Raw genomic sequence first — 17,110 nt, forward strand, 5'->3', positions numbered from 1 at the left:
GGAGTTGTCCCTTCGCAGCCTAACGATTTACGGTAGAAAACACGGAGGTGGTGCCCCACCGCAGCATGCTCTCGACTTCCGAGCCTGCGGCCCGGGGTCTCGCCCTCCGCCCCCGGAGCCGAGCGGGGCCACGGCGCAAGGCCCCTCTCCAGCTCCCCCTCCCCGCGCGCTGCGGCTGGCCCTCCCCAGCGCCCCGCCTGACGCTGCAACTGGGCCGGCGATTCGCCATTGGATTAAAAATAGCAGCGTCCCTTCCACCAGCCCGCCAGTACGCGCAGGCCCCCCGTGCCCGCTCCAGCCCCGCGGCCCGCTTTCTCCACCCTTCCCGGCTCGGCTCCAGTCGCCCGCGCAGCCCGCCGCCGCCGCCGCCGCGGGCGGACCCAGCGCTCCGCTCCGCTTGGGTGCGCGCCGCGGCCATGCAGCGCCGGGGCGCCCTGTTCGGCATGCCGGGCGGCAGCGGCAATAGGAAGATGGCTGCAGGAGACATCGGCGAGCTGCTGGTGCCCCACATGCCCACGATCCGCGTGCCTCGGTCCGGGGACAGGGTCTACAAGAACGAGTGCGCCTTCTCCTACGACTCCCCCGTAAGTGAGGCTCGGCGGCGCCGGCGGCGCCTCGGGGGAGGGTCGCGGTGCGGGCTGCCTGGGGCGGCCGCGAGCAGCCGAACTCGGCGGCACGTGAAGCGGGGGGAGAAGATGCGCAGTGGCAGCCGGGGACCTCCTCGCCGGGCGCCAGAGTTGGCTCAGGGGCACTGCAGTTCAGCAAACACTTAGTGAGTGCCTACCGGGTGCCCGGCGCTGCATGCCCCAAGGCTGCTGAGGCCAAAGACTGGGCGGCCGCGGTGGCTTGCTCCGCCAGGCTTCTTAGGCTGCCAGGGCCCCAGTACCTAGAAGCTTGACCAAAACCCCGCCACCGTTTGAAAGGTAGATCGAGTCGAAGAGTTCCCTGATCTTAACTGTACGTTGCAGATGGTTTGCGTCCTCTTTGGGGCGACAGCGGAGGGCGGGTAGGTGGACGTGATTGATCCCCCCCTTCTCTTTCCGGGACCGTTTGCTTTGCCCAGGGATTCCCACTCCTGGACAATTATGATTTACTCTCTGAGCTTTTCTGCCTCCACTTTAAATTTCTCCCCACTCCTTTTCTTTACGTCAGAATGTCAGAAGAAACCTTCGGGTGCTTCCACTCGGGCAGCAGAAATAGGGGGTCTGCTGGATTACTACGGTTTCCTTAAGCCTTTCCGCTTCTTTCTCTAAATGAGTCACTTTGAAATGCAATAGTATAAATTATTAAAAGTTCAGTCGCGAGTCGTGACCTCAGAGACTGGAGGGGGAAGTGAAGACGCATCACCGCCTTCCACCCAGGGCTGTTGGTGGTGTTTTTCACCAGGTTGTATGTGTAAGTGTGAGAAGGAAAAGGAGGGTGAATGTCCCTTTCGGGAGTCAAAATGGGCTTCAAAGTGACTCAGCTGTCTGGCGTTTATCATGTCTTTTTGAGGATCAGGTTATTTTTATCCACCCACTTTAGAGCTCATGTGTCACTGGGCAGATCTCAATGCAAAAGGGAGGTGCATGGATGGAGGGACTGAGGTAGGTTTCACAACAATAGTCTAACACATTTTATCCATATTATGTATTGGCGGAAAAAAAAACAGCCAAATGAGCGGCAAATGTTCCAAAGTATCCTTTATTATGTTGTGAGTTGATTTCAGCTGATTTCAAAGCCTTTTTGTTTTGTATACACTGAAGTCCCAGAATTAGTATCCTCTGTGATATTTAATTTTTCTTTTTTGTTAATTCCAGATCATTTGGGAGATAAACATCTCATTTGTTCATTACTAATTTTTTTCTTTCTAAAAGGTCTGTGTAGAGTGGAATGAAATGGTTATATTTAATACTTAGCGTATTGTGATCACACTATTTAATGTGACGGTCAGCAGTGTCATTAAATCCTGTTATCCACAAAGTATTTGAGAATGCCATTTTCAGATTTTGTGTCTAGTGTTGGGCAGGTTTCCACTAATAGCTTTTAAAGGTGGAGAGGGATGACCGTAATTAATTTAAGCCATCTGCAGATTGTGAACGCCAGGAAGAAAGTAGCCTAATTCTTTTAGGATAACACATGTGAAGTGGGTAAAACTGCTTTTTCTATGTTTGATCTGGGTTACTCTTCAAATTCTTCTTACGAACTTTGTTATTGGAAGTCTTTGCCACATTATAGTGTAAGGCAGGTGTGAAAAAAAAGCTTATTATTTTTTTAAATTTATTTATTTTTTTGCGGTACGCGGGCCTCTCACCGTTGCGGCCTCTCCTGCTGCGGAGCACAGGCTCCGGACGCGCAGGCTCAGTGGTCATGGGTCACGGGCCCAGCCGCTCCACGGCATGTGGGATTCTCCCGGACCGGGGCACGAACCCGCCCGCGTCCCCTGCCTCTGCAGGCGGACTCTCAACCACTGCGCCACCAGGGAAGCCCAAGCTTATTATTTTAATTCACTTCCACAAATAGTTATTGGGAGCTTACTGTGTGCCAAACGCTATTCTAGAAGCATCTTGTCCAGTGTAAACTGATGATTTCATTCATATCACAGTACTTCTTTGGGGAAGACTAGGCTTATTTACAATGCCGGTGCATCAGTATATTTCCTGTTTCAAGGGAGGAAGAGAAAGAAGGTTTTATAACAAATTATATTAAAGCACAGTGCATGATAATTCCAGATCTTTCCCTATGGTCCTTAACACTTCATCATGAACCCCATAAGGGTTCTTGAGCACCTACTATGTGCCAACTCATACATGTGTGTCTATAAGAACCATACAGAGCAAAATCCATTGGTGCCAAACACAGCAGACTTTAATCCACCAGTGCTATAGGACTGTGGTAGACAAAGGACCAAAACCATTTGAGTGGAAAAAATAGTCATCCTTGCATTGGATACTTTTGAAAATGGTCTTAGATAAAGATGCATAGAAATAAATAGGAGAACAACATTCCAGCTCAAGTAACAGTTCTTCTGGGATGGGTGAGGATTGTTTTTTCACCTACCAATTTGGTTTCATCCCAGGCCCACCTTCTCACCTCGACCTGTAGGTTCACCTCTCCATAACTTGGTTCATCTTGCAAGATCTGTGATGGGAACTTCCTGGAGAATGGGGACTTTGTATCTTTGTATTCCCAGCAGCTGGTGCAGCATCTGGTATATATGCCAGGAACTCAATGAACGTGTAGGAGATATACAGATTACCTGTGGTTACGGGTTCTGAAAATGGTAAGGATACAACATATGGGAAACATTGGGAAAGGAATCTATCATGTAGAAAGTGGTTACTTTGTTGTGGGGACAGATGTGAAAGAGAGAGCCAGACTGGCAGGGTTTGAATCCCAGCTCTGTCACCCAGCTGTGTAACTTCTCTGTGCCCCAGTTTCTCCATCTGTAAAATGGGGACAATCATAGAACCTACCTCATGGGGCTGTTTTGTGGATTAGATAAATTAATACATAAAGTGCACCTGGCCAATTAGTAATCACCATAGGAAGAAAAGAAAGAGATAAAAGAGTTAATCACATGTTGTAAGCCCAGGTGTTTGGTTGTCAGGGGTTATGTAGAAAGTTTGGTGTGGCTGAGTGGGGAAATTGGTTCATATTTCTGCTCACAAGCCTTCATGAACCACCATGTAAAATCTACTCTCATCTCCTTAGTTATTGAGCCCTTCCTTCATCTGAATGTACCTTGTCCCACCTCTTCTCACTTTCTAGGTTGTCAGCTCTGGGGAGTCCAGTCTCTGGGTCTTCAGTGTGTTAAGGCTCATTTCCTTTTCTAGGACCACCTTCCTCTATTTGTCTTCTGCTTCAAACTTCATCCTTTCCTCTGAAGCCTACATTACTTAGGGTCTGTGTCTTATAACACAGCAGTTATGGTCTGTCTTCTATAGTTTGCCATCATTTTATTTTCTTTTACGCATTTAACTTGTAGCTCTAAAACATCTACTTGGTACGAAGCATTAGGTAGGAGAGGAGCTGGGCCACTCTGGTGCTAATTATGCCCCTCCCCACCTGTCTGAGAGTGGGGAGCTTACCTTATGCCCTGTCTCAGCTGGGGTCAACTGAAGACCGAGATAAGGGCTTTGGTATACAGTCTGTTTATTTTGGGAAACAAAATCCAGCGGGAAAGGCTTTGAGATCATCTTCTTGTAGGAAAATATGAAATTGTGATTTACAATATTGATATTGTGATTTACAATAAGGAATATATATTTGGTCTTTGACCCTTTTCCTGGCACAGAGCTCCTAAAACTCTTGGAATTTCCCAAGTGATAAGAGCCATGAAGGTGTCTTTTGTTATCCTTAAACAATCCCCTTTCAGCCACACCTGAGTTTGTGCTAGGGGCTTTTGGAAAACTCCTAAGAATGGGCTGGTTGTCAGGGGAACCAACCAAGTGATTAGAAGGTAGGAACTTACAGCCCCTCCTCACCTCCCGGGAGGGGAGAGGAACTGGAGATTGACATAATCGACAGCGGCCAATGATTTAGTCATTCTTGCCTATCTAAGGAAGACAACAACAACAAAAATCCCTGAATTGTGGGGTTTGGAGGGTGCTGGGAGGGCACAGGAACACCATGCCCCATTCCCTATACCCTGCCCTGCGTATCTCTTCTTCTAATTGTTCACTGGTATCCTTTAACATCCTTTGTAATAAACTGATAATCCAGTAAGTAAGTTGTTTTTCTGAGTTCTGTGGGCCGCTCTAGCAAATTAATTGAACCTGTGGAGGGGGTCGTGGGCACCTACTATTTATAGTCAGTCCTTCAGAAGCACAGGTGATAACCTGGACTTGCAACTGGTGTCTAAAGTAGTGGGGCAGGGCTTCCCTGGTGGTGCAGTGGTTGAGAGTCCGCCTGCCGATTCAGGGGACACGGGTTCGTGCCCTGGTCCGGGAAGATCCCACATGCCGCGGAGCGGCTGGGCCTGTGAGCCATGGCCGCTGAGCCTGCGCCCCCGGAGCCTGCGCCCCGCAACGGGAGAGGCCACAACAGCGAGAGGCCCGCGTACTGCAAAACAAAAAAAGATTAAAGTAGGGGGGCAGGGGGAGGCAGCCTTGTGGGACTGAGCCCTTAACCTGTGGAATGTGATGGTGTCTCTAGGTAGTGTCAGAGCTGAGTTAAATTGTGGGGTACTCAGTGTCTACAGAGAGATGGAGAGTTGCTTCCTGAGGGGTCCACCCTGCCCCTCACATTCGGTGACCAGAAGTGAAGTATTCTGTGAATAGAGGAGCGACACAGGAGTGTACTTCTGTCTTTCTGTTCTTCCTTCTACGAGTACTTATCTATCTGCCTGCTACTACCTCAGACATTGCTAATAATAATAATGACAGCTAATATTTGTACAGAGCGGTGGTTCTCAAAGTGTGCTTCCTGGACCAGCAGTGCCAGCATGTCTTGAGAACCTGTTAGAAATGCAAATTCTTGAGTCCCATCCCAGACCCACTGAGACAGATACTCTGGGATGGAGTCTAGCTATCTGTATTTGAATAAGCTTTCTAGGTGATCCTGACCCGTGCTAAAGTTTGAGAGCCAGTGATGGGGCACTTGCTAGTTGCCAGGCAGCATTCTAAGCATATATTTATTCATATATTAACTCATGTAATCCTCACAACAACCCTATGCTGTATATTATTATCATTTTGCAGATGAGGAAACCAAAGCACAAAATTCACACAAACTATAAGTGGTAGAGCTGAGATTTGAATCCAGGTTATCTGGCTCTAGAATCTCTGCTTTTTTCTTCTTTATTTATACCAATTTAACCATGTTAATTGTACAGTTCAGTGCCATAAATACATTCGCATCGTGTGTAACCATCACCACCATCCATCTCCAGAACTTTTCTATCATCCCAAACTGAAATTCTATACCCATGATGCAATAACTTCCCTTCCTCCCTACTTCCAGCCTATGGTAACCACTGTTCTGTTTTCTGTCTCTATGAATTTGCCTATTCTAGGTACCTCATATAAGTGGGATCATAGAGTATTTGTCCTTTTGTGTCTGGTTTATTTCACTTAGTATATCTTCAAGAGCTTCATCCATGTTGCAGTATGTATCAGAATTTCCTTCCTTTTTTAGGCCAAATTATAGTCTATATTTTGTATAGGCCACATTTTCTTTATCCATTCATCTGTCAATGGACATTTGGGCTGTTTCTGCCTTTTGGCTCTCATGAATAAAGCTGCTGTGATCAGTGGTGTACAAGTATCTGAGTCCCTGTAGGGACTGCTCTTTACTGTTGTGCTGTGTATGCTGCCTTCTGGGCAATGAGACTTGCTATCATGGTGTTTAGTTGTTTCCCAGGGGAAAAAAATAATTTAATTTGGGTCTATGTGGAAAAATCCTCCTCCTGATGGATAAGTAGATATAAGATAGTAAAGCAAAATTTAGGAACTTACAGATTGTTTTTTTTTTCTCTTGGAAGATATAAACTTAAACTAAGTCTAATTGGTTTCACATATCAAAAGTTCCCTTCCAAAATCAACTAACTAAAAAGTTGTTTTACAGCAACAATTCTCAAGCTTTTTGGCTCCTTTATACTCAAATATTTTTGAGGACCCCAAAGAGCTTTTATGTGGTTTCTATCTATTGACATTTACCATATTAGAAATTAAGACAGAAAAAACAACTTCCATTCCATTAGCTTATTAGAGTGATGATGTCATCGGATGTCACATAGACTCGGAAAAATGCCCATGAGAGCATGTGAGTGATAAAGGCAAATGAGTTCATTATGAAAATAGTTTTGACCTCCCAGATCACTTGAAGGGTCTTGGGGCATCACAGGGTTCCCAGGCCATACTTTGAAAACCAAAGTTCTAGAGTTTAGGCAAGTACAACTGGTTACTCCAGTGACATACCCCACCTGCACTGAGGTTTCTGTGGGTTCACATTTTCACATTGTGGTGATTGAATAATTTATTGTTAATCTTAGCTCAACCATAATGTCATATTCCACACATACATTCTTCTTAAAGCAAATTAAAATTTAGAGAATTTGACTCCTTTTGAAAACAATTGCAACTACTTGGGCTCAAATTATTGGCTCTTTTAGAGATGAGAATTCTTTATTCTTTTGAATATCAGCTTTACCGTAGGATCATCTGGCTGGGCTGTTTCTTTGGGGAACCTTACATTTTAGCATCCTGATTTTTTTCCTTTGACCACGGGTTAGGAGACTTCTGTCATCTATTGCCTGGAAACTGAAGACCTGTCTGCCAGGACTCAGGGGAGCTGAGCAAAAGAGGATGAGGGTGGTCTCAGCATATGGGTATAGAATACCAGCTGGATATTGTCTCTTGGTTCTCAACCCTATCCCTGTTTTGCTAAGCCTTCTCCCGTGTTGCAGGAGCTGGGAACATGGACACTGCATTTCCCAGAATCCTTTGATGGCAGGATTCTGATTTTGGTTCTGCCAGAGAGACTTGGAAGGCGAAAGAGAAGGAGAAGCCACTATTGCTATTGCATAATTCACAATGCAGATGTGAGATTTTCCAGTCAGTTTCTGAATGTCCTTCTGGGACTCAAAGACACATCAGTCTTGGGGGAGCTGGGATCCTCTGTTCAGTTGCTTGTGATGCTTGTACATCCTGATTTCTTGAACTTGAGTGGTAGTTTCTCTGACCTTGGCTCTCATAGCTCTTCCCATGATTCTGTAAGCCTCTAATTTCCTGTAGTAAATCCCTTCCTGCCTGAAATACCTAGAATAGTTTGTATTTTCTAACCCGTTCTGTACTGATACATGTACATTACACATACGTGTCTAATTCTCCATGTGTTATGGTACCCCTGTTCTTAACTGAGCCCACTGTCCCGCAGACCTGAATCCTTTGTTTATACCTGCTTTAGAGAATAAATCAGTAGTTTGCTGGTGTGCAGGAGGGATTTGGGGCGCTGAGTGGTACCTACATAGATTTTCAACCTTTCCTCCTTATTTTAGCTCCTTTTTACCCCAATTTCAGAGTAACCTGGAGTCTTCTGGAGTCTTTTGGAAATTCTGGGGTGTAAATCAGATAGAATCTTGGCTTTTCCTCCTGCAGGGCTAGGATTCGGCTTTATCAGCTCATCTTAGTCTTTTTAGTGCTTACCCCATCTACAGCACAGTTTCCAGGTTTGTGGTTTATGTTTTAAAAAAATCACTTAAGTGTTCTTTTATTTGGGTTTCAGAAAGGGGTGAAATTGACATATGTGTGTAATCTGCCCTATGTACCCTAGAGTCCTGCTTTTCTAATCTAATAATCAAGAAGTCACTTGCTGGCTCTTTTTGGCAGTAGTTAATTACCCATTAAAGTTCTGTCATTTTTAGAGTCTGGGATTGTAAGAGATGATGCTGATCCTGTCAGGGAGCCTTTGGAGAGTTTGTATTCTCAGCTCACGTTGAACCTGGACATCTGTGCGTCTCTGAATTCTCTTTTCTCTCCACTACATTCTTCCTGTGGACTGGAGCTCAGTTCAAGGTGCTGCCATTCATTTAGTGCCCCAGGCTGGGAGATGTACAATGCCATCCACTCTACCTCCCTCTCCCTCTCTCTCTTTTTAAACAGCTGTGTAAAATACAACAGAAAATTTACCATCTTAACCATTTTAAGTATACACGTCAGTGGTATTAAGTACATTCCCATTGTTGTGTGCAACCGTCACCACTATCCATCTCTGGAACTCTTCATCTTGCACAACTGAAACTCTTTCCCAATTCAACTATAATTCCCCATTCCTCCTTCTTCCCAGCCCCTGGCAACCACCATCCTACTTTCTGTCTCTATGAATTTGACTGCTCTAGGTTCCTTATGTAAGTGAGATCATACAGAATTTATCCTTTTGTGACTGGCTTATTTCACTTACCTTGTTTTCACGGTTCATCCATGTTGTAGCATGTGTCAGAATTTCCTTCCCTTTTAAAGCTGAATAATAGTCCATTGTATGTATACGCCACATTCCGTTTATCCATTCAGCTATCAGTGGACACTTGGGTGGCTTCCACCGTTTGGCTATTTGAATAATACTGCTGTGGACATAGGTGTATCCCTGTCTCTTTTATGTCATTTTCCATTAGTGACTGGGTTCCGGCTTGACCTCCTCTCTCCTTCTCCACTGCCACGGCTCAGGCCCTCATCACCTCTTGCCTGGATGGACTCTTGCGGAAGCCTCTTAACTGACCACCTTGCCTCCCTTTTATCTGTCACATTGCACTCCCAGTTGTTTCTCTAGAACATGGGTCTTACCATGTCTTCCCTGCCTAGGAATTTTCAGTGGCACTGTTCAGACTTTTCTAACAGAGCAAACAAGTCAATTTACCACGTTGATCCAACTTTCCTTGCCAGTGTTGTCCCTTAGCACCTTTGTGTTCTTCAGATGCCCCATGCTTTCATCCCTCCATACGTTGGCCTGTGCTTGGAATGGAATGCCCTCTCCCAACCCCTCACCCCCTGAAAACCCCACCGATCCTTAAAAACCAGCTCAGGTGTTCTCCTGGGGGCTTCCCCACACCCGCCAAGCTGCGTTAGAGAATTATTTTCCTGTGCTTTCAAAGCACTTTGTCCATCTCTATCGTGGTTGGGATACTGATTGTTGAAGACACAGAATAGCTGAGGTCTTAGAGAATTAAGGATTGAAAACTGTGCCGTTTGGGAACCTGTGCTAGTAAGGCTTTATCTTTTCTGTTTTAAAAAAAATCATGAGCATGCATTTTGGAATAAAAAAGGTTATTAAAAATAGCCAATGCCAGGCTTCCCTCTTGGCGCAGTGGTTGAGAGTCCGCCTGCCGATGCAGGGGACACGGGTTTGTGCCCCGGTCCGGGAAGATCCCACATGCTGCGGAGCGGCTGGGCCCATGAGCCAGGGCCACTGAGCCTGCGCGTCCGGAGCCTGTGCTCCACAACGGGAGAGGCCACAACAGTGAGAGGCCCACCTACTGCAAAAAACAAACAAACAAACAAAAAATAACCAATGCTGTATTTTTACTTTATCATATTGTCTGGAAAGTCGTAAGCTGGACCCTTGAAAAGCTAGAGAAATGTGTCTTGGGTACTTGCTGAGTATTTTGTGTATTATGATTCTAGATGCCCCAGGATCTTGGTAGAAGTGATCACACATGGTGCCCCTCGGGGAGGTGACAAGAGAGCTGGTGTCTGTGGGTGTCGCCCAGGCCTCTGTGCTGCTGCTCATGATCAGCCCAGGACACCCGTTGTCCCCATGTGCAGGGCAGATGTGAACGAGAGCACCTATTTTTAGAGCTGGAACAGCAGGACAAGGCAATAATAAGAATTTAATGAATCTGAACGTGACTCCAGACTAGAGATGTTGCTGAATAGCATGTGCTTCCTGTAATAAGATAAATAATAAAACATTTTGTTTTGTGTTAATTAGCAAGTACTAATACTTATTTAGTGCCTCTTATGCCCCCAGGACTGTGCTAGGTGCTACTGGGGACGTGTTAGTATTAGGAGAGAAACAGAGGACCACAGGAAAGGAGAGTATGATCTGGATCTTTCTATTATAGTGGAGTGTGAGCACTGATTTCGAGTGTCTATAATGAGTCAAGTACTGTCCTAGGTACTTCTATATATAACATCTCATTTAATTACAATTGTAACCTGTTATAAGTGATAATCACTATTTTTGCCCTGTTTTACAGAGAGGAAACTGAGAGTCAGGGAAGTTAGGTAGCTTGTTCAAAGACGTGTACAGACATCTCAGTATGTGACAGAGATGGGACGTAAGCCCTGATATGTCATCAGGTTAGACCCTGAAGCACTTATAGGATATTTAAGTTTTGAACCGTGTGGCACTTGTAACGTGTGAATGGAGATTTCAGGCACAGGAGTAATCAGGAAAGTCTGGAAGAGTTATCGGCCTGGACAACTGGATGGGATCTGAAAAGGTGGCATTTGGGAGGAGGGCAGACAAAGGTGTGGGGGTGGCACCAAGCTTGGCATGTAAATGAGAGCCTTCACTGGCTTATGGAAGAGAGGATTACTGGGGAGACTGGAAAGCAAGGCTGGGACTTCTGTGGGTTGTGAAGGAGATTGTCTTGATAAGTTTAGGCCGGATGAGCAGGCCAGTTAAGAGCAAGGGAACAGCACGAGGCCGTGGTTATTTGGTGTGGCTGTTCTGGAAGTGGAATGAGGAATAGGTTGGGAGGTAGGGAGACCTTGAATCGGAATTCAACTAGGAGTCTCTTGTAATATCGGAGGGGGGCGCTTTCCTGAGGGTGATGGCAGTGGGGATAGAGATGGTGGGGTGTTGGGACTAAACTCGGTAGAGATTTTGATGAAAGATATGGCTCAACTTAGTGACTGAATATGCAGTGGGTGAGAAATGGGAGGAGTTAAAGATGACTTCACAGCCGGTACCCTGGGAGGTGGAGTGTATCAAGGTCATAGATGAGGAAGGTGAGGCGCCCACAGGGAAAACTGGGGGGACTGACTGGCTTGGAGCTCAGACGTCAGGGTTCGGATTGCAGAGTTTGGCAGCCCCTAGGTTAGAGACCCTGGATTTGTGAGTAACCCTTCCTTTTGATGGACCTCAGGGCCCCACCTCTTTGCTCCTGGGATCTTTGCCCCCCAGGTTGTTGAGGAAGCAGCGACTGGCACAGGCCTCTGGCCCTCCCACCGATTGGCCCAAGTTCCAGAGAAACTCAGACGGGAGCCCGGGGCAGTATTTCCAGCCTGAGGCCTTGGAAGCAGCCTCAGTTGGTGTGGGCTCTCTCTCCAGAACCCCAACCAGCAGAGCGGGACCACTGATGGATCCAGTTTAATGGCTGAAGTTGATGAGGGTGCGTGCACCGTGGGGGCCGTCAAACCCTACAGCTGCTTCCCTAGCATCTCGGAGCCCCACCCGGTGGGTCTTGCCGCTGCTGTTGTCAGGGAGCTGTCAGCCTGGAAAGGCTAACTCCAAGGACTCAGGTGTCCTGTCCTTTTTTCTTAAGATTTTTTTTTGATGTGGACCATGTTTAAAGTCTTTTATTGAATTTGTTACAATACTGCTTCTGTTTCATGTTGTGGTTTCTTGGCCGCGAGGCATGTGGGATCTTAGCTCCTAGACCCAGGATCGAACCCGCAGCCCCTGCCTTGGAAGGTGAAGTCTTAACCACTGGACCACCAGGGAAGTCCCCTCCGGCTGTCCTGAGTTTGGGGAGTGGAGCTGTCAGGGCCTGCTCCAGCTTCTCCCCTCCCTTGCAGGAAAGCCTGGCAGAGCACCCGGCCCAGGCTACTCACTGCAGTGGGGTGGCTCCCTTCTGCTTTCTTGCAATGATACAGCCTTGAAATAAAGGAAGAAACTGCTCTTTTCCCCATGCCCCTACAATGGCCTGTGCTTACTGCCAGCCGCCCACTTAGCTCCTGCCACCAAAACGACATCTGCCTCTCAGTTGAACCCGGTAGCACTTGGGGGGCCAGACTGGCCTGGGTCCCGGTCCGCCCCCCTTCTTACTACTTCACAGAAACAGGACTTCAGCAAGTGCCTTAATTTCACTGACTTTCTCTAAGCCTTGGTTTTCCCTTCTGTACTACCTACCTTGCAGGGTTTGTGGTACTTATGGCTGCCCGTGGAATACTACTTATTGCTATCCTTCTCTTTAGTGGGAGGTAGTGGGGGGATCCCTCCGAGAAGAAGGTGAAATGGAATTTATAGGGTCTTGGGGTTGCCATAGAGGGACGTCCTGTACTTGGTAATTCTTTGTGAGGCTCTGTCTGGTAGCAAAAGCCTTGGGCGTTGAGTGTTTGCTAGCCTCCTTTGTGGGGGAGCTCTGTTCAGGGGTGTTATTCATACTCAGCTTCAGCTCATACTGATGGACTTTTTATGGGTTAGCCTGGAAACCTAATCTTCATGTTTAATGTAGTTTATCAGGGGAAATGCATCCTGAAGAAAGCCATCTATTCTTTTTTTTTTTTTTTTTTTTTGCGGTACTTGGGCCTCTCACTGTTGTGGCCTCTCCCGTTGCGGAGCACAAGCTCTGGACGCGCAGGCTCAACGGCCATGGCTCACAGGCCCAGCCGCTCCGCGGCATGTGGGATCTTCCCGGACCGGGGTACGAACCCACGTCCCCTGCATCGGCAGGCGGACTCTCAACCACTGTGCCACCAGGGGAGCCCGAGCCATCTATTCTTAAAAATAATAAGAAAAGACTATAGAGGTTTTTACCTTTGACAAGGTGGTTTCACATTTTTTTTTAGCTGTAAGCTGGGAATTACTTAGATGGATTATAGCTTCAGTTCAGTGCTGCTGAAGATGCTCACCTCAGTGTCTTCATTCTCGGACGATTTTTATTTTGCCCATTTGTCCTCTGAGCATCGTAGTAGCTGCTCTTCCTCATGTCCTGCCCAAACCCTTCCCAGCTGTTCAGGTGACAGCATCCTCATTGCTCCAGATAGATACCCAGAGCAAGGATTTAGTTTCATACTTAGGAAAAAAGTTAATAAATGATGCCTCAGTGGAACAGTAAATTTATAGTGTGTCAAAACCTTGCTGCTCGGACTGTGCCTTTAGCCGTGTGGGACCAGGCTGTGCAGCTGTAAGGTGTAGGAGTTCTCTGCAGAGAGAACGTCAAAGTTGGAGCAAACTAGAAGAATCATGACTGCATTAACATGTCTATTTTTTCTTAACACTTCATGGCCACAAGCATGATTTATCAACATTTAGCAGAGGGCTACAGTCTCTTGGGATTATATGCGTTTGTTTTTTTCTACTTAGCTGATTTGGACAAATTTATTTCTGTGGATTTGCTGTTGAAACCAAGGTTTTGGATTTTGCAAATGTTGTATTCTGTATTTTATTTATTTTATTTTTGCTTTGGGTCTTCATTGCTGTGTGCAAGCTTTCTCTAGTTGCGGCGAGTGGGGGCCACTCTGTTGCGGTGCATGGGCTTCTCATTGTGGTGGCTTCTCTTGTTGCAGAGCACGGGCTCTGGGCACGTGGGCTTCAGTAGTTGTGGCATGCAGGCTCAGTAGTTGTGGTGCACAGGCTTAGTTGCTCTGCGGCCTGTGGGATCTTCCTGGACCAGGGGTCGAACCGTGTCCCCTGTATTGGCAGGCGGCTTCTTAACCACTGTGCCACCAGGGAAGTCCCTCAGCCTATTTTTTTTTTTTTTTTTTTTGTGGTACGCGGGCCTCTCACTGTTGTGGCCTCTCCCGTTGCGGAGCACAGGCTCCGGACGCGCAGACTCAGCGGCCATGGCTCATGGGTCCAGCCGCTCCGCGGCATGTGGGATCTTCCTGGACCGGGGCACGAACCCGTGTCCCCTGCATCGGCAGGCGGACTCTCAACCACTGCCTGTTTTTTGATAGCGCTTTTCTCTATCACATTTCCCCTTTCTGTGGGCTGTGTGCTTGCTGCACTTGATCTGGAACTTTGTTTTACTTTCTTCTTTTTTTTTAATTTAATTTATTTATTTTTATTAATTATTTATTTATTTTGGCTGTGCTGGGTCCCAGCTGCAGCACGTGGGATCTTCGTTGTGCATGTGGGATCTTTAGTTGCGGCATGCGGACTTCTCAGTTGTGGCCTGCGGACTCTTAGTTGTGGCATGCATGTGGGATCTAGCTCCCCAACCAGGGATCGAACCCGGGCCCCCTGCATCAGGAGCATGGAGTCCCAACAACTGGACCACCAGGGACGTCCCCGTTTTACTTTCTGACTGCGCATTTGCTTCCCATCTGCGTGTACTTAATTTTTGTATTTTAAAACTGTGGTCTGTTGGTTTTTCTCTAGAAGCCAGATTGTACTGGAGAATCTGTGCTCCAGTCATTGGAATATTCATATGTACCGTTCAGATATGGAAGTATCCGAGAGGCTGGATTAATAGGCAGATGCTTGCTTGATGAAAGGAAGAGTCAAGCGGAGAGAGGTGGGCAGTCTTATGAAGTAATGAATCAAAGCAGTTAGGGGTTGACCTCAATTCTGCCGTTTCCCACACACTTCTACAGCTATTCTGTCTTCTATGCTTATGGGCTGTACCCTAAAATTATAGACTGACTCTACCCCAGTCTCCCCATCTCTGCCGTGAGCAACCCAGCCCCCGCTCCCTCCTCTGCCACCCCCAGAGGCTAAGGTGCCGTCTTGCTTTGTTTAGACAGGGCTGTCTAAAGGACTTTCTGGGATGATGGAATTGTTCCATATCTGCACTGCTCAGTATGGTAACCCTAGCCACATGTGACTGTGTACTGAGCTCTTGAAATGTGTCCAGTGCGATGAAGAAACTGAATTTTTTATTTAACCTAATTTAAATTAATTTAGATGGAAACATTCACATATGCCTAGTGGCTACTGTATTGGACAGCGTGGGTCTAGACTTTACAGTAGCCTTGGAATCATGTATTCTCTGGATCCTCTCCCCATAATTCTCTTCCTGTTGCCAGAGTGATCTTTTTTTTTTTTTAATAAATAAATTTATTTATTTATTTATGTCTGCATCGGGTCTTCGTTACTGCACGCAGGCTTTTCTCTAGTTGGGGCAGGCGGGGGCTACTCTTCGTTGTGGTGCGCGGGCTTCTCATTGCGGTGGCTTCTCTTGTTGCGGAGCACGGACTCTAGGCACACAGACTTAAGTAGTTGTGGCTCGTGGGCTCTAAGCGCAGGCTCAGTAGTTGTGGCGCATGGGCTTAGTTGCTCCATGGTATGTGGGATCTTCCCGGACCAGGGCTCTAACCCGTGTCCCCTGCATTGGCAGGTGGATTCTTAACCGCTGCGCCACAAGGGAAGTCCCAGAGTGATCTTTAAAAATGTAGATCAGATTGTGGCGCTTCTCATCTGGGAACCCTCCAGTGGTTTTGCATCCTGCACTTCTGCCTCTGCAGACCTCTCCTCCCTCTCCCTCTACTCCAGCACCCTGAGTTTCTTTCTGTCTTTTGAGGACATAGCCAGGCTTTTCCTGGAGTTGTGGCTTTTGTACATGCTTTTTCATCTAGAGAGGGTTCTCTTTCCACTTTGCTTGCCTGGTCCCTCATCCTGAGATCTAGCCCTCCCGGAGAGCCCCCCATGCTCCACCCCTGTCACACTGTATCAAGACCCCAACTCCCTGGTCTCCACCCTCAGGCTCCTCTATCACTCTTATCTCTGCCGGAAATTATCTTTTATGTCTCTTTCTGTTTATTTTCTGTCTCTCCTTGCTAGGATGTAAATGTTATCAGGACACCAAGCTTGCTTGTCTCTCTCTCAGCTGAATAAACTTCCTGCCCCACATCCCCCTGCCCCCCTTCTCTTGACCCCGGAGAAGACATCACAGCCTCATTCTCTCTCATCGCTTCTTTTCCAGACTCCGCACAGACCATCCCCGCCTGTAAACTTGGATGGCATCCGACTGGGGTACAGTGTCCTTGATTAGCTTCATTTTTCTCAGTTGTAATCACATTCTTGTCTGCCTTCCTAATCACCTCTCCTTTACTTGTGTGTTCCCACGTTTCCTTAGCTACTCATTTCGAGATAATCTCTTAGTTATTTCAAACCACACTTTTACTTGGAGCAGCGAGAATATCCAGACCCTTAAAGCTGTGAAGTTGTGAAAGCCTAAGGAAAGCTTGGTTTAAGAAAAGGAAACATTTGAATGACTGCCTGTTCTATTCCACATATATTTTTGGATTCTAAATACTTTCAGTTAAGAAAAATATTATTGTTTTTATTAATAAAAAGTGAATCCATGTTCCTAAAGAAAAATTAGAAAATGCCAAAAGACTGTGAAGAAAAAAAAAAAATCACACCTTATTTCCCCGATGCTGTTACGACATCCTGTGCTGTGGAGCGTGTATGTGTATATTACATCGTACACACTCTTTTGTTACTTGCTTTTTTCACTCAGGAATACTATGTACAGTTTTTCCTATTAGTAAATGCTCATCCCAAGTCAATTTTAAATGGCTAAAGAAGTGTTACGTTTCATGGATGTACCGTAAATTACTAAGCAAATCTGTTCTTGAGCATGGGGGTTAGTTCTTTTCACTATTATAAGCAGTTATTTTAGTTCATTTCTTTTCTCTCCTTTTATTTATTTATTTATTTATTTATTTAATAATCAGTGTTCTAGGAAATATTGCGTTCTTGTCCCTTTTGTTGTCTCCCTCGTGCGTGGGTGTGTGTGTCA

The 17,110-nt window shown here is 46.5% G+C and overlaps 1 protein-coding gene across 2 annotated transcripts in view; it reads left to right on the forward strand.

Annotated features, from left to right (window-relative positions):
• The first annotated feature begins 248 nt into the window (after window positions 1-248).
• USP13 (ubiquitin specific peptidase 13) overlaps window positions 249-17,110 on the forward strand; it is a 119,117-nt gene continuing 102,255 nt past the window's right edge. Inside the window, exon 1 of one of the 2 annotated variants that reach the window (XM_032630784.1) lies at window positions 249-584. In XM_032630784.1, coding sequence (XP_032486675.1) covers window positions 417-584 — 168 coding nt within the window. In that variant the 5' untranslated portion in view covers window positions 249-416. The remainder of the gene's footprint in view (window positions 585-17,110) is intronic. The other variant, XM_032630785.1, reaches the window with a different exon arrangement.

The sequence above is a fragment of the Phocoena sinus genome, chromosome 4 (genome assembly GCF_008692025.1).
Source record: "Phocoena sinus isolate mPhoSin1 chromosome 4, mPhoSin1.pri, whole genome shotgun sequence".
Classification (NCBI taxonomy): Eukaryota; Metazoa; Chordata; class Mammalia; order Artiodactyla; family Phocoenidae; genus Phocoena; species Phocoena sinus.